The following is an 18,732-nucleotide window of genomic DNA, read 5'->3' as shown; positions in this document are numbered from 1 at the left end:
TGAAAAAATGAGTCAAAAATGAAAGTGAAGGAGAAAGAAATATTACGTTAGAAGAACAACGCTATTACATTCTTCGACGCCAACAAAATGTGTCGCAAAACTTACTACAAACCTACAAAGATGCTATAAATAACGCCATTATTTATTACAAGTCACTGAGACCCTTCAACGTTCTATGTTTTCCCTGGGGAGCCCTCCATTTTCCCAAGGTCACAAACAAAGCTGACTCATTTGGAGGTTGTTCCTTACAACAAGAATCAATATATATACTGTAAGCCTACCACATGCCAAGTGCTGGGGCCTGGTTTCGAAATCGGCTACATAGTTGTTATTTTTTTATTAACTGGCATATTGACCTTTCTTTAAAACATTTCTATTTCTTCAAAAAGGTCACAACTTTAAGGAAGAATTTTTTTCTCCCATGGTGTTTGTATCAAACTTATGGTGACGTCATGACATCAAGAAGTGGCTCACATTGTCTGCGGTTACATGATAAGTGGTAATGAGAATCAATATAGACACGCTTGTCTCGTAGCCATGACGGGCCCTGGCCTCAAAATCGGCTACATAGTTTTTTCTTCTTAAAACTCAGCAAATTGACATTTCTGGTCACAAAAACGATCTAAAAAGGTCACAACCTTAAGAAAGAATTCGTATTTTTCCCAAGGTTGCTGCATCAAACCTGTGGTCACGTCATGACATCAAGAAAAGGCTCAAATTGTCTGCGTTTAGAAGACAAGCGACAACGAGGATCCATATATAGGAGCCTGCCGCGTGCCAGGGCCCGGCGGCGAAGCCACCGGGCTTCCGGTATTATATATATATATATATATATATATATATATATATATATATATATATATATATATATATATATATATATATAAACTATATTTTGATTGGTTCTTAAGTTAATGGAATGAATAGGATACAGACTATATTTTTTTATGGTGACGGTGATGGTCATAGCAGATACTTCATTGCGTCCAAACTAGTAAGGTGCCCCTCCCGGGGCAAGGTGAAAACACCACAGGAAACCTCTTTTGATCAGAATAAAAAAAATAAAAGAAAAAAGGAAAACAAAACATTAAATACAAGAGAGGACATTGGACTTAGGTTCTCCCACGCCTGGAGACGCACAAGGCAGCAACAGTGAATCGCCAGCTTGATCTCTCCAACGCCTTCAGCCAAAACTTCTCTAGCAAAGACCTTGCCAACATTGCCTACTTTTCAAGGAATCGGCCCAGTCATTTTAGACTTCCCCAACTTCCGGACACTAGTTGTCTATCCCCACACACCATGTAGTAACCTTCCGTCACCCATCCGTACAATATACCCCCAGAACATCCAGCCACGTCTTCGAATGATTTCAAAGATGGGAGTATGGTTAGTAATGCGATAAATTTCATTATTGGTTACCTGTTCTGTCTAGTGTATATTCCATATAAATCTTAGACATAGCCTTAAAGCCGCTTCTCCTGTTGCGCACTGATACCCCATGTTTCACCCCCATAGGTAAGAAGAGACAAAACGTTGTTGCCCTAAATTCTAATCTTCAGCTTCTGGGAATATTTCCTATTCCTAGAGACATTTCTGAGGTAACTAAAGACAGAATCGACCAGCTCTATTAGACATAAAATTTCTCTTTCGCATTTAGCATCTTGGAAAAGGATGTTTCCATGATATTTAAACTCTATCACCACTTCGATTTTTTCACCATTAACCAGAAGTCCTTTCCCACTATCGAAAATTACCGCGTTTGACAATAGCATTGACAACACGCTCAAATTTGTGCATATTCTGTTGTATGTCTTCTGGATAATGAGTGAGAAGAGCAATACCATCAGCAAAGTCACATCAGTTAGTTCTCTCATTGGGTTCAGCTGAATCCTACCATTGAGTTTGCATCTACGGGGAACGAAGTCTATAGAAGGAGTCGGCACCGTTTCTGTCTTTGGCTAAAACAGAAACTGTAAAAAACTACAATTAAAAAACGGAAAAGAAACATAGAAAAAAAATAATAGAAATCGGTTTTGTTTTTTTCTTCTTTTGTTTACCCAAAAACAGAAACGACCAGTTTTTGATAAAACAAAACAGCACCAAATATACAAAAGGACCAAATATACAAAAAGACCAAATATATAAAAAGACAAAACATATAAAAAGAACCAAATATACAAAAAAAAAAACAAATTTACAAAAAGACCATATAAATTGAAATTTGAAACCATATAAATTGAAATAAATTGAAATCACTTAAAAAAATTTAAAGTTCAAGTGACTTTACAGTCATTCGAGAGCACTACTTTTGTATAAAGTACCCAGCAATACTAAATGCATTCTCACAGGGTACTCAATTTATTAGCACTGCGAGATGCATGCATGTAATTTATCTAACTCGGGGCAAGTGTAGAAGTATTTAATCCAAAATTCTAGAGGATCAGAATTATCTTTTCCTGGTCTTCATCTCTCACTCAAGAAGACTGGAACTCTCTCCTCATATTCCCTGATAATATTTTCTACTACTGGGGCAGTGCTTATTTTGTTAGCATTTTGACTTGAATAGTTCATCCGAAGCACAGTCGTGTCGAGAAACTTAGCAAACAAGCTATCTTCTTGATCTGGTGTTTGTGATGCATTTTGGTTAATCCCTATCTGGGTAGAAGCGAAGTCAGTGGGGACGATACAGAGTTGCATCGGATTTAAGCGAGTTCTTCTGTGCTTCTCTGCTCGTAAATGAACTGATGGAGAAGTGAGCAGATGGACTGACGAGGTGAATCTCTGTCTATATCGCTCAAACTAAAATTGGTGGCATAGAAAAAAGATAAAACAGCCAAAAACCAAATTTTTGCTCCCGAGGCACAAAAAAAGCTGTTGCATAATTTTGTTAGATACTATGCCATTGCTAATTGTTACATAATATATTTAACAGCCAGAAACATGGAATATATAAAAAACAAGAGGTCTCGCAAGAAATAACCAAAGAACGTGAACTTTTCATTATAGCAATGCTATGTTTATAAGCGCAATGAAATGTTTATCTAGCGAACTTAATTTCCAACGTAGCCGGTTGGACTATTTTTTTTTCTTTCAGTATCGTTGTGTTTGATCTTAATTCCTATTACAATGTGGTGTTTATTTGGGCCTAAAGGAAAGAACAAAAAATGTGTGGTGATAGATGACTTACTTGCTGAAGAACTAGAACTCTCAAAGGATTTTGTAAAAATTTATAATTATAAGCATAAATCCAATGGAACCAATACAGTTACTACAGAGCGACTTGAACTTTGATCCTACTTCTCCAGAGGAGAGCCCACAGCCGCTGCATTCTATTAACTGTTGATCAAAGACCTATTATCATGTTTGACGTTATGATATATCTGGATTTGTGATATACCCGACATTTTTACTTAGCCCTGACGAGGATAGGCTGGTTTAAAAGGCCGGGACTGATCTGGTGTTGTGAGATGGTTTGGGGTCTCCGTTTCATCATAAGTTCCTTCTTCTGTCCCTATCCCTAAAAAGGAAATCCTGCTTCATAGTGGCGTCAGTTACCTATTTTTTACGTAAAATGATCGGCCTGGTAACAACCCTAACGGTTCCATTGTAACTGAACCACCGTGAAACTGAACCCCAGTGCAACTGAACCCTCGTGCTACCGAACCTCATGCAACTGAACCCCCTTTAACTGAACCCTCGTGCAACTCAACCCCCGTGCTACTCAACCCCATTTAACTAAACCCCCGTGTAACTGAACCACCATCTAACTGAACCACCGTGCAACTGAACTACCGTGTAACTGAACCACCGTGCAACTGAACCACCATGCAACTGAACCACCGTGCAACTGAATCCCCGTATAACTGAACTCTCGTGCAACTCAATCACCGTACTTACATTGGGTACAACACAAGTGAGAATCTTTACACGTTCAACCTTGTTGGAATTGTTTGCTTTTTTAAGTCTTTTTATAAATTACTGTCAAGATGGTTTATAAAAATGCTCTTTTTTGTTGTCACAAAAAAAAAGAAAATCGGACGTCATAAACTCTTAAATCCAAATTTATTTCTCTTTTTTATGTCTGTTAATGGGGATTCCCTTCACCTCGTCACTTTCTAAGGGTCAAAGCGTTTACCCCTCTCCCCCGTGGAAAATATGCCCTCCTCCAGCCACGGAAGCCCCTCACCTGAAAAATACCCCTCTCGCGGAAATTATCGTTTCCAAAATTTAAAAATCTTCTTTGAGTCGAGTTATTTTTTAGTTTAATTGAGACGTTCTAAGGGAAGTGGAAAACAGGAATTTATGTGTAAATCTTGCTCCCACCCTCCGTGCAAATACTTTCTTCTCATGAAAAAACCTCCAGAAAACCCCCACGTAAAAAATTTCCGTATGTTTCCCAATGACAAATACTATCTGTAAGCAATAGGCAAATCAAAAAACATAAAAAGGAACTGAAACTTCTGCAATGGGGTTATCTGATTGTTTTATAGCTAGGAAGAGAGGGATATACCTTAAAGGGTGCATTTTGATGCCGAAACATCTCAGCTCTTATTGAGCCTTCAAACAAATACAGAATTAGCTCTAAGGGAGGTTGTAGGTTAGACGACAGGAGAAGGGAGGAAGAAATTGTTTGATAATCCCCAGGAAAGTGACTGGAGACTAACCAACCACAAGAGGTATTTTTTTTTGGGGGGGGGGGTATTTTCTGTGAGGTGTTATTTTCCGCAGAGTATTTATTTTCCTCAAGGGATGTTTTTCGCGTGGGAGGGGGGGGGGGTAAACGGCGGCTTTCACCGTCTACATACTGTAAATTTTTTTTACCACTTTGCTTACTTTGTTGTTTTCATTTTGTGGTAATTTCTGCGCTCGTAGTTGGTTATCGTTTGGTCTGAAAAAGGTGAATTACAGGTTTCGGTAGAGCCGACATAAAAGCTACTTTCTCTTTGTGTTTGGAAACTTTTGGTTTGTTTTTTTTTTTTTTTTTTTTTTTTTTTTTTTAGATGAACCAGGCCTTTCCTGAACGTTCTAGTCTGGGAAAGTAATAAACATCTTTACTGAAAATATTGGAACTTTGAGAATTCAGGTAACAAAAAGTCGCTTTTTCGAAAAACAATTTTTCAAAGAAAAGTAAAGAGCCATATTAAACCAAAGACTAGCATAAATCAATTCCTATAATAATTCAAACCCAAACTGATCAGAAATTAATAAAAAAAAAAAGAAACCCAAGACGAACCAAAGATAAAACAAACGATCATGGAAAACATGGAAGTTTTTGGGAAAACAAAAAAAAAAGGGACTAGAGAGTTACATGCTGAACCCCAGTTCTAACAAACCCCCATTTAACTCAAGCCTTCTTTAACCCAACCCTCATTTAAATCAAATCCTGAACCTAAGTCAAGGCCTAAAAATAAGTTTGAACTAAGGCTGATTAAAAGCTCAAAATCTATTTCTCGCTTCATTTGCGATTTCTAACTTGTATTACTTATCAGTGTAGCCCCTAAACCCTCTAAATTGAATGAAACTTTCAGGATTAAGCCTATCGCCAAAAGCATGGCCCGATAAAGTGTTTATTTTGGTTTTATTGCAAACTATGAACTTTTCATTAGTTCGAAGTCCCCCGCCCAAAACTTATCCCGAAAGGTCTAACTTATTAATGGAAGCCGTTCTAGAGATATTGCTGTGTAACCCTTTTGAGAAAGCGCATAATCATAGTCAATTTGATTCAGTTCAATATCCGCCGAAATATTCCTTAACAGCTTCACCTTAATACCCTTAGCTTGCGTAGTAGCAGTAATAGAATTAGTAGCAGTGTGCGCATAGCACCTTTTATTTTCTTCAACATTTTTTTCAACACACCAAACTGTCCCTAGGATATTGCTGATGCGCCCTTTTGACAACCTGTATACGGATGGCGTGATGTGATTCAGTTCACTTTCCACCCACAATATTCCCTGAAAATTCCACCTTCATACCGTTCATTACCGGTAGATACAGTTGTAATGGTAGTCCCAGTAATAGTATTAGTAGCAGTATTAATAATAATAGCACTAGCGCTAGTGGCAGCAGTAGTATTAACATATTGCCTTTTGGTCAGCTGAAGATTCCTCTCATCAAGTTCTAGAAGCTTCAACTTAATATAATTAGCTGTTGCTATCCCATTGCCGAAATATCCTTTTGATAACCTATATGTTCATGTAGTTGCTTAATTTTCATATTAATACTTTTAGCTTATATGTATTTGCAATAGAAGTAGTAGTCGAACTAGTAGTAGTAGTAGTTGTTGTAGTAGCAGTAGTAGTAAATGTAATAGCATTAGCGTGCACAGGCCCGGATTTAAAGCTTTGACGCTTAAGAACCAAGCGTTTTTGCCGCTCCGGTTTTGCAAGATTTTCGGGGTTATACCCAAATATTCGGGGCTAATGGAAGCAATTAACAGAACACAACTGATGAGCGAAAAGTGATAAAACAGAGGGGTAATACCGAACTCTCAGCAACCATCCTTGGGAGACATCTGACAGTTTATAAGTGACCATGGAATTCCTGTGTTGTTTTAAAGTCACTTTTCTGTGAATAGGTAGCGTGGCGGCAGAGTGCACCTAGCGGCGATAAATCACATCAGTCCAGTTTTTGTCAGGAAAAAATTACTCAGTGATAATTTATTGCTCCCCCTGGCATTATGCGCCCCTTGGTCCGGGCCTAGGGATCTAGTGGTAAATCCAGGCCTGAGCGTGCACATATTTCCTTCTGGTGAATTGACTTTCCCTTTAAGTACTCTCTGAAAGTTCCAATTTAATACACAAATCCCTTTTTGAGATACGCCCTTTTGAAAATCTGCATGCACATAGTGTCTTTTGATTTAGTTCAAGTTCCCCCTCAAATACCCCATTCTGTCAAATTTTCAACTTGATATGCGTAGCTTTAATAGTGCTAGTTTAATAGTATTAGAGGTCGTAGTAGGAGCAACAGTAGTAATAACAGTGTTGAATTAGTAGTAGTAGCAACAGTAGTAGCAGCAGTATTAATAGCAGTAGTAGCAGGTAGATGCCCCAGAAGTTTCAGCTTGATACGCTATGCCGTTCCAAAAAAAAATTGCTGATACACCTGTATCAGCAATCTGTATGTTATTGTAAGTTACCAATTGTTAAAATTTAAGGTTTTTATAGAAGGGATGGTCGTAAAAACTTTGAAGGAGGCTCATTCGATTGGAAATTAAAAGTTCAAGTTCAATTTTGAATAATCAAAGGTAATCAGAGGACAATCAGCCTTTCCATCTTAACCGAAATCCCCCCCCCCCCCCCAATACATCCGATCAAAATAAAAATAAATATTTTGTTCAAAATAGTCTAAAGGTCAAATAACCATGCCTATGGGGTTAACAAGCCCACCAGCAGCATCTGGGGCAAGGGCTGTAAGTTAAGCTAGGTCCTTATTGCTAACACATAAGGTTTTTGTAGCAAAATTTTTTGTATGAACTTTGGCGCTTATTCGATTGGAAATCAAAATTTCCAGTGCACTTTTTCAGAGTTAAAAGTGATCGGAGGGCTTCCACCCCACTCTATTTTCCCCCAAATACATCCGATCTAAATTTTGAGACGGCCATTTTATTTAAAACAGTTCAAAGGTTAAACAATTATGCCATAGTTAAATAACTATGGTTCACAACCCTCAGCCTCTGGTGCAAGGGCTTGTTTATTAATATATAAGTTGTTTTTTTTTTGTATCAAGAAAAGATGGCATGTTTGATCCTATAAATAAAAAAAAGCATGCAGCATTAAGGTCAAACCTTAGGAAAATGTCAAGAAGAATGCCAAACACAATAAAGAAGCATTTATTCCTTTATTGGTTGTGAAAAGGAAATGCCAGGAACATTTACAATGACTGATGGTATCAGCCGTCACATTGTTCAGAAAATATTTAGGAGCATCTTCAACTAAATCCAGAGGTACTATGTGCATCCAGTTTTAAAAGACGTTGTATCTGCAATGTGTCGAGAACAGCTAAGGGTATAAACTTGAGGGTTTGAAGTTAAAACTTTCAGGGCAAGTTGAAGGAATGTTAAAAAAGAAAGGCTGGAATGCAACCAGTCCCTCCCCCATGTCCTTTTTAGCTGCAATCTCCTCAAAGACATCTGATCAAAATTCGTTATCTAGATTCACCAAGGTCAAATATTTTTAACACATATGTTTATTACTTAACGTCCATAAAGGTCTGATTCATTTGAAAAAAAAGAGTAATAAATCAGCTTTAAGGGTTTGTGACACGACAGATCTTCTTTTCTTTTGCAAAGATAAAACAAAGATTTTTCATGATTACTTTTGACAGGGGTTTATATCACGAATTTAAGAAACAAACAATTTCAACAAGGTTGAACATGTAAAAATTCTAACTTGTGCTTTACCCAATGATATTGCCTAATATCTTTAGAGAACTAAAAATCTGAGTTTAATGGTTCAGTTGTACGATAGTTCAGTTACACGAGGGTTCAGTTGCACGATGATTCAGCTGCACAGGGGTTTAGTTGCCTTGTGGTTCAGTTGTACAGGGGTTCAGGCGCCCGGGGGTTCAGTTACACGGGAGTTTAGTTACCTGGGGGTTCAGTTAAATGGGGTTGAGTTGCCCTAGGGTTTAGTTACACGAGGGTTTAGTTAAATGGGGGTCAGTTACCCGGGGGTTCAGTTAAACGAGGGTTCAGTTGCACGGGGGTTCGGTTCTATGGGGGTTCAGTTGCACGGTGGTTCAGTTGCACGGTGGTTCAGTTACACGGTGGTTCAGTTAGACGGCGGTTCAGTTGCTTATGGTTCAGTTACACGCACACCACCCTAACGGAAGACCCACTCAATCGCGGCTGCAGTCATTTTCATTTTCCTCTTTGTTTTTTTTTTCGGGCAGCATTTCCAATTATAGAGCCTTGTTGGGGACATAAGATGTTACGATTATGTTTGTGATATATGCTTGAAAACGTTAAAATTCATTGTAAATAAATATATTATCTTACCTAAAAGCTATTTTCACAGCCTAAATTTCCTTATTTTTACAATTAATTAAATAACCTTTATAGCCAAAACTTCAAAGTAAATAGCGATATTAAACTGAAGGCCAGCAGAAATAAATTCCTATAATAATTCAAACTCAAAACGACCCTAATTTACTACTAAAGAATAAATGAAACCCAAAACGAACAGAAATTAAATAAACAATCATAGGAAAAAAACACACAACAGGTACTAATATAAATAAATAAATAAATCACTCGGTTGGTTCTTTACTTGGTCGCTGTATATGAGATCAAAATATCTGGACTTTTCTACCTGTTTTTCACTGTCTAAATAAATGGTTTTATCCCCATTTGAACGTTTATTTGTTCGTCATAGAACGGCATTGTGGTCTAAGAAAAGGATACCTAATTCAAGGTGTTATGTCGAAAATACAACGTATATATGGGGAAATGAAACCAAGCAAGTAAACAACTATAAACTCAACATTTGGTTTGCAATTAGAAGACACGGAAGGATTTGCCACCTTCATTGGAAATTTGTTTTACATTTGGGAAAGATTAAAGAAGGAAATTTACATCAAGACTTTGAATGATATTTGTTATTGAACTCTCTCTGAAAAAAAATCTAGTGTATAAACCGGAAGTTCATTATTTTGTGAATGGCCCTAAAAATTATTTATTTTGTTTTGTATAAATATGTTAGTTTCAATTTTAATAGTTTAGTATTTCTACTGATGACGGTGCTGTATATGTGATCGAAATATCTAGACTTTTGTACCTGTTTTTCACTGCCTAAATAAATTATTTATCCCCGTTTGAACGTTTGTTTGTTCGTCATAGAACGGCAGTGTGGTCTAAGAAAAGGATATCTAACTTAAGCTGTTGCGTCGAGAACCTTTTACAAGCTTCCCTAACCAGAACAGCGACTGCAAACGGCACTGCAGGGTAACCTTAAGGAGTGTCACCCCTCGAGGAAATTATAGACTAGTAAACAACACAGCATTTTGCACTGGGTTCCGATTGCCGGATAATTCTTCTTTCTTTTCTTTTTTTTGGGTGGGCTTTTTTTTGTACTGAAAAACCTCTTCCCAGCTAAGTTATCTATTACAGACTGTCTCCTCATAGCAGTATAATGTTTGTAGGCATGAATATACAACAAGTTGGAGGTAATAGGCTTGAGATTACTTGTGCAGGATTTCGACTATTGTTGATACTAAAAGTAGCCCGCAGATGATCGATCACCTTGCTGTAATCTATGATCGAAACAGAAAATGCAGACTAGACAGAGCTCCAAAACATCAACTTTGCTAATTTTCTTTTTGATGAAGATATAATTAGTTCTACTAATTTACCGCAAGGATACGAATGGAAAAAGTCACTTCAAGTATAGAAACAAATTTCAAGTTTAGGCTACAAAGTAAGTAAAAAAAGGGTACCAGATAGAAATGTAGCAAATGCTTCACAAGCTAACATAATCAATTTTAGCAGAAGTTTGAAGTTCCCAGTACTAAAACTAAGGAAAGGAGAGGAAAGAGCAAGAAGTGCGACGAAGAGACAGAAAGTGAGAGAGTAAGGTAAAGAGAAAGAGAGATAATTTTTATCTCCCAACGAGGATTAAAAATACAAGAATAACACTCACCTCGACCTCAATCCTAATTTCAGGAGGTGGTTCAACTTCGGCCTCTTCCTGAATAGGAGTCTTTCTTTCAGAAGGGCTTCTACTTCTACTCCTACTTCTGCTCCTACTTCTACTCCTGCTTCTTCTACTTTCTTCTTCACTTTTTCTACCCTCACTTTCTGCCTTCTTGCCTTCTTCTCCTTCTGATGAGCTTAGATCGCTTTCATCGCCAAATAGGTTGGTTGCATCGACTGCTCTTCCTTTTTCTTTTTCAGAATCTTCTTCGTTTTCACTTGTGACAGCTCTCTTTGACCTTTTCCTAGAAAAATAAATTTCAATTCATTCATAATACAATTAATTCATAATAAATTCATTCAAGTTACAATTAATTAACGCTTAAAGTTTGATTTCTAAAGGGGGATTCTAAGAACAACAAAGTATCTCAACTCGCACTGTATGTGCAAACTGCATCATTTAAAAGTTTAGATGGTAAAGTATGTGACAGGATTAGAAACCGGGCATATCAAATTCAAGAACTTGTCTTTAGCCCAAACTACCTGGTTAGCTCAATGGTCATCAGGATATAATCGTAAGAAATACCAAAACTGATTCTCGTTTGCCCTAAGATGGGTAGATTCAAGGAAAGCTTTATCCCCTTTTCCAAAATGAATTAAAATAAAATTATTGAATTTGATTAATCAGCCTTCTCCTTGCCCTCCCCCTACACCTCTCAAAATTTGCCGTCTGTTTTTAAATTAGAATCATGCACTTTCTTGATTTTTTTATTACTAGGTACTCTCCCAAGAAGTTCCAATTTCCCTTAGATCCTTCCTTATGACTCCTCCAAACCAATTCGAGACGACCTGCTTATCATTTTGCCCTAGATGTTTGGCCAAAAAGTACGATCTTTGGCAATCTGTAATCTTTTATCCGCAGATCGTTTCCTAGCCATCTAAACCTTTCTCTCACTATAGCCAGTGAAAGCAGGATAGAAGCGTCCTAGATGAAAATTTTAGTAAAATGAACGGTTTTTTGGAGGTTTTGAGAGCTCGGGATACAGTAATAGGTTTGAAAATATATGTTAAGAAGACTAAGTAGCTTAGATTGGGAATAAGTGAAGGTAAAGAGATGACGTTGGGTAACGAGAAGATCCACTAATAGGACAGTTTCTCTTATCTTGGTAGTATTATTAGCAAAAACCTGGATGCAGTGAAGATTTTAAAAGTAGAATAGCCAAAACATGCAATTTTTTTTTCACAGTTGAAAAAGTTCGGAAAAATAGGAAGATGCGTCTACGAACCAACATTTGAATATTGGAAGCTATATTTATAACAGTAGTTAAGTTGGTTCTGAAACGTGGGCGCTCCGAAAGACGGAGGAGGATTTATTAGATCCTTCCCAGAGGAGTTGTCTGCGGATTGTTTTGGGTACCCGTCTGACTGACCATATTTAAAACAGTAAGCCGTACGAAAAATATGGTTTCATCCACATTTTCCCTATCTTTTACTTTCCCATTTGATTCCGTCCTCTTCTATGACCTTTCTGCGTTCCTTAGGACAAATTCCATCAAAATAATCCGAAGTAAATGCCTGCCTACATCCCTGGTCGCAGTTTTAAAAATTGTGCTGAAACAATTTCAAAGCATTATAAATAGATACATTAAAAAAGAGGTACTGTTCCATTATGCGGGCCTCTCTAAAAAGTCAAGTTTGGTTAATGCTAATGAAATAAAATAAAATAGGATGAATATATAATAGTTTAGAAACAAATTTGGTCTATATATTTGCACATTAAGGGGGGTATGGGGGTAAAGCATAGCATATATTAAATACATCTTAACATAACCTAGGTACCTTTCCCCTCCCCCCCTAAACCCCAAAAAACCACTGTTTAATATCGTATGCGCAATGAAAACCTTGCTATCATTGTCTACTCTATAACAGTTAAGACGTCAAAAACGGGTTTTATCATTGCCTACTTTATCGTGATTAACCCGAGAGACCCGCATAATGGGATAGTACCAAAAAAGATACATAGAAAAATCAATTCAGCAGAAAAGATCCTAACACAAAGCTGAACATGGATATTGCTCCTATTTCTTTGATGGATTGAGAAAAGGGTACTTCCTTAAAAAAGCAAAATATAAAAGATATACTTTATAGGAATTCTAGCTCAAGTTAACAGTGTGCTGAAAACTGAACGTAAAAGTTGGAAGAGAACATGGTATTTTTTTATTATTATCATTACTTATCCAGGTGGATGTGTTTTTTATGGTCTTTCCCAATATACTAATCACTTCCTTTGTATTTTATTTTTGAGCCTTTAAAGGGACCTTTACACGTTGTTCCTTATTAGAAAATGGTTATCAGAGATTCTGAAAACTACCTTAAAATAATCATGAATAATTAATAATCTTGTTCCTAAAAGAGAATTGCTTCACTTTAATCCCCCTCCCCCTAGGAGATAAATATACAGTTCACCCTATACAGTCGAACTATTTATTTTTTTCAATAGCGCGAACCTTTTCTTCTACGTCATTTTAGGGCAAAGGCTAATCAATCGATGGAAAGAAAAGAGTCGCAATATCATAAAAAATAGCACAAATGTTTATATTAAGCTGTATATTCATCAGTCGGGGGAGGGGGGTTAAGGAAAGCGATGCAATTAAGCGATGCAATTTTATTATTAAGATAAGTATTTATGATTGTTTTAAAGTAGTTTTCAGAGTTTTTTGTACCGATTTTCTACAGCCGGATAATAAGGAACACACGTCCTTTAAGAGCTCAACTTCAAATTAATACGAAAAAAAAAAAAATAAGTATTGTCAAAGAGTAGTGAACATTCTCTTATTACATTGACCTGCTTCATTATAAGGTTAGCTAACTAAGGACGAGTGCTGCATAAGAGCTTTGTTCAAAGAAATTTTACCACTTCCAATTTTCTATAGCAGATACATAAGAGACACATGAGAACAATAGAAAATGACCTACTTTATTTCATCTCCACTTCCGTCACTTTCAGATTCCGACAACACTTTCTTTGCCCGACTTCGCTGAACTGGACTTTCGCTCCCACTTCTATTACCTAAAATATGAAATCATAGTAAAAGCTGATTGTCACTATTTCACAGAGAATATGTTTGCCAATAATAATATTAGCAACCAGACAACTACTGACAACTTATCACAGTAAGAGGTGCCCCAAAGACAAGGCAGGTGCGTAGGCTCCTCCATCCCATCATGCTCAGTACTCCACTCCTAACTCTACCCCTTGAAGCTCCTCCTTCTTATGACTCCTTCCCATTCAATTTGAAGACTTGACAACATTGGACTGCGGCAAATGTTTCATCCTTTATTCATAAAACAAGACCTAATAATCAAAATCTTTTTTTCGTAATAACCTAGACGACAGAATCAACCTAAATTTATACAAAACTTATTATTTGGTATATTGGAATATAACATATGCTTAGAAGAATATAATGAAATATAAGATACACAGAATTGATGTAATAAAATATTCGCTCATTCGAGACTTAAAACAATTCCTCTGGAAAAAAAGGCAAATATATATTACCCATAAATATTACTTAGATAATTTCGAAGACCACACTGCCTTTTCATGACGACCACTGTTTGTGAAATTTATCACTGTCTATTAAAAGGATTTTATCCCTATTAGAACTTTTATTTATATATTACCCAGCTTTTTACAGGGCCCATGTTTCAGAGTAATAATGACATTTGGCCATTAGCATGATCAACAGTATTCCAATCCTAGTTCTACAACATGTATTCCCAATTTGGCAAACTTTTTTCAATTGGAAAATGATATCATGCACCATTGCTTTTCTGCTTTTTACACTTTCACTGCATCTGCTGTTCTTAATTAAAAGTAAAAATCTTCAATGAAGGTGAAAGGGTGACAGTGAAGTTAAACTTAAATATAAGCGTTACCGCACCAAAATGTCCTTAGTTATTAATTCACAAAATCAAAGAACCTAATTTTAGCTCAAACAATACTGTTAAAAAGATATAACACCTTGGAACGAATTGCATAATGTTTTAAAAATACTATCTCTTCACTGAAATGGTTTTCCAGGAAGGATAGCTATGTAAATTTCTATCTACTGAACAAGAAAAATTATAATTTGACGGATAAATTTTTCTGAAATACCCCAGGCTATACCTAGAACAGTATAATCTATCCATAAATTTTCGATTTAGCCAGCCAGCACTTTTGACCCCACAAAAAAAATTAGAATATAAAATATTCCATAGTCAGTGATCCAGTAAACTAAATACATGAGTACATTAGTACACTAAATACATTAGTTACAAGTAAACTAAATACATGATTAATTTTTTCCAAGATTCTGTGAAATGTAAACATTCTCATAATTATGATTTTCATTTTCTAATTCTGTGATTGAGGGGATGGATGAAGTAAATATTGGTAACACCTCTTGGTTCTTTCCATTTAACTGATGTGAAATAGCACGAGGTGGTGTTGTGTAAAGGATTGCCACGATGGTCAGTTCTTAAAGTGCTAAAACTGCCCAATTTTGCGTGCTACACAACGATTTTTGGTGCTAGAGTAAGAAAATAAAATGGCGTGTGTCGCGGCACCACGACACATGCATGGTCTGTTTAAGTGTACTTGGATTAGCAATAGGTAAATATTTTAATATTTTATGCCTTGTTATTTCAAACTTACCACCAATCTTTTGAAATGAACATGGCAAAAAGACGGTTCTGGTTATATCAAAAAGGCATTACGGCAAAAAGGCGGCCTGTGCTTTTTATTAGTTCCTCTGCCTTTTTAAAAATCTCAAATCACATTACGGATAGATAACAGCTTCATGTTCTGAGAATTCTATTCAAAAGTTTAACCCTTAACTGGCAGGGTGGGATCTCTCATACCCAAGCACTAAGGTTGCTGTCCATTTCCTACTACTGGGTTATGCTAGGAGGCTGACATCTAGTGTAATCTTCGTAACAGTTGAGTTACGAACACTAAAGCTCACTAAAAGAACATCTGGAAATCAGATACAGGTACGTAGATACAGGGATCTGGGGTCCAACAGATTCCACCCTGCAATTTGTGTAATTTTTTTGTGGCTTAGCAGAGAAATCAATTTTTAGTTTGTAGAGAATAATTAGTTTGATCTCAACTTATTTCAGCGTCCAGTTTTCGAGAGGAATAGATTTTCGTTTTTACTGGGCCCTCTTTAATTTATTTCTTTGGGTAATTACAATTTTCTTTGGTTTTTTGAGCTGGTAAAGATCATTTATAGCTAGAATATGGTCTCCTATGAAACAACTGACAATCCGGAGCAATGCTACGAACAATCCAGATACTTCTTATAGAGGAGACACGAGATCTTGTTATACACTTTTCAGGTCTCATAGGACACAAAGACCTAAAACCCCCTGAAAAAGCATGGGACATTTTCATCACAGCCGAAATCCTTGAGGAGGCCGTCCTTCACACCAATGCCAAGACTGACAAGTACCGCATGCAGACAACTTTCATATTGTAGATAAGCAAACGTACTTAAAACGAGTCAACGTCATAGAGATGCGAGCTTTTTGAGACCTTCCGTATCTCTCTAGCAGATCAGATCAGACCGAGAACAGATCCGATCAGACTGAGAACAGATCAGACAAGACCGAAAATATATCAGATCAGACCGAGAAAAGATCAGATCAGACCGAGAACAGTCAAGTCGGGCAGTAAAGATTGCGAAGGTCTCTTTGCAGCTCATGGAACAAGTTGGGACATTTTCCACGCTATAATGAGCCTAAAGCAATTCTAGTATCTGGAAAACTGTCTTCAGTTCAATGATATGCACACACGTAACGGAAGAGGTGGACCTCGAGCTCCCATCAAAGAAGGTTTTGAGCTCTTCATCGCAAACTGCAAAACAAATTACTCACCAGGCGAGTAATGGGCGATTGATGAAATTCTAGTTGCACGTAGAGGATGGTGTAAATTCAAGAAGTAAATTTGTTCTAAACCGAACAACTTTTGGATTCAAGATTTAATATCTAGCGGTCTTGAACACATTTTATCTATTAACATCTGTATCTATTAACTTTCCTACCCTGGAAAGGAAACACCTATAGTTGAAATCCACAATGCTTCAGTTCCAATGTGAACATAACCCTAGTCGATCTCTTGAAGAGTAGGAACACCAACATCACAGCCGGCAACTGGTTCACGTCCATAGAATTCATTGAAATTCTCAGACCCTTGAGAATTACGTACGTAAACACGGTGAAAAAGAACGAAAGAGAGATCCACCCTCTTTCCGTGATAGTCATACAAGGGAATCCAACCCGTCCATCTTCAAATTTAGAGACGATCTAACCCTGATGTCGCATTTTCCAAAGAAAAAATGTCGTATTTTCAGCAGCAATTGAACATGAGAGCAGTAAATCAGCGATCATCATGACGTACAACGCATCAAAAATGGATTGGACTCTCTAGACCAAAAGTGGTCCACTTACACAACTAGCCGCCACACGAGAAGATGGTCCAAGGAGGTGCGGCATGCGATGGACATAGGTGGTGTCAATGCTGATGCCAATCTTAGCTGCTCAACACCCCAAGAAAAATCTTGACCCGAAAAAAAATGCTGATATAACTAAGACGATCCCCCATCGACGCGAAATTGGGATGAATCAAAACAGTGTTTTTCTCCAGTTTTTACAAGTGGGATCCCGCCGATCCAACTTTTCAGTTAATGTGTAACTTGTTTTTCTCCCTGCCAGTTAAAGGTTAACGTTAAGCGATATTAGATACCATAATTGACATATATATATATATAAACATTGGCGCCCATAAGCTGAATTTTAGGGGGGGGCTTAGCTGGTCTGATCAGCACTTCCAATGATGTATAATAGAAATCTCAAAACAAAAATATAAAATACAAGTCAGCATACCCCCTTCCCGCCCCCCCCCATATGGGCAACTCCATATATATATATAGAGAGAGAGAGAGAGAGAGAGAGAGAGAGAGAGAGAGAGAGAGAGAGAGAGAGAGAGAGAGAGAGAGAGAGAGAGAGAGAGAGAGAGAGAGAGAGAGAGAGAGAGCGCGCGCGAGCGAGCGAGCGAGCGCGCGCGTTATATATATATATATATATATATATATATATATATATATATATATATATATATATATATATATATATATATATATATATATATATATATATATATATATATATATATATATATATATATATATATATATATATATATATATATATATATATATATATATATATATATATATATATATATATATATATATATATATATATATATATATATATATATATATATATATATATATATATATATATATATATATATATATATATATATATATATATATATATATATATATATATATATATATATATATATATATATATATATATATATATATATATATATATATATATATATATATATATATATATATATATATATATATATATATATATATATATATATATATATATATATATATATATATATATATATATATATATATATATCATAAAGGATACTTACTAAATATTCCAAACGCCAAAATTATGTATACAAAAAAAGAAGACAAACCTGGAGAAGGTGATCTTGTCCTACTTTTGCTTCTAACAGATGCAGGTGATCTAGACTTGCTTTTCTCTCTATTTTCACTTTCTCTTTCTGGACTCCCGTTTCTTGCGGACGATGGGCTTCCACCTCTTTCCATAGGAGAGACACTTCTACTTTTTGGGGTGCCACTTCTACTTCTTGAGGTGTCGCTTCTACTTTTTGGGGTGCCACTTCTACTTTTTGGGCTACCACTTCTACTTCTTGGGGTGGCGCTTCTACTTTTTGGGGTGACGCTTCTACTTTTTGGGGTGACACTTCTACTTTTTGGGGAGACACTTCTACTTTTTGGGGTGCCACTTCTACTTTTTGGGGTGCCACTTTTTATTGAAGCAGGACTGCCAACACTTTCTCTTGACCCACTTCTGCTCCTTTGATCCCTATCTCGAGAGGAACTACGACTACTCGTTTGGGAATCAGGCTATAAGAAAATCAAAATATCAATGTTTAATTT

General features: G+C 36.5%; 1 protein-coding gene across 1 annotated transcript in view; it reads right to left on the bottom strand.

The window, feature by feature from the left end:
- Positions 1-18,732, bottom strand: part of Atu (Another transcription unit) — a 75,732-nt gene that overhangs the window by 28,004 nt on the left and 28,996 nt on the right. Inside the window, exons 3-5 of the mRNA XM_089094721.1 lie at positions 18,246-18,699; positions 13,604-13,697; positions 10,635-10,932 (exon numbers count right to left, since the gene is read on the bottom strand). Coding sequence (XP_088950847.1) covers positions 10,635-10,932; positions 13,604-13,697; positions 18,246-18,699 — 846 coding nt within the window. The remainder of the gene's footprint in view (positions 1-10,634; positions 10,933-13,603; positions 13,698-18,245; positions 18,700-18,732) is intronic.

The sequence above is a fragment of the Artemia sp. Qi Xiang Cuo genome, chromosome 9 (genome assembly GCF_049724085.1).
Source record: "Artemia sp. Qi Xiang Cuo chromosome 9, ASM4972408v1, whole genome shotgun sequence".
Classification (NCBI taxonomy): Eukaryota; Metazoa; Arthropoda; class Branchiopoda; order Anostraca; family Artemiidae; genus Artemia; species Artemia sp. Qi Xiang Cuo.
Note: the sequence above shows the minus strand (reverse complement) of the source record. Positions and strands in the feature narration are given on the sequence as shown.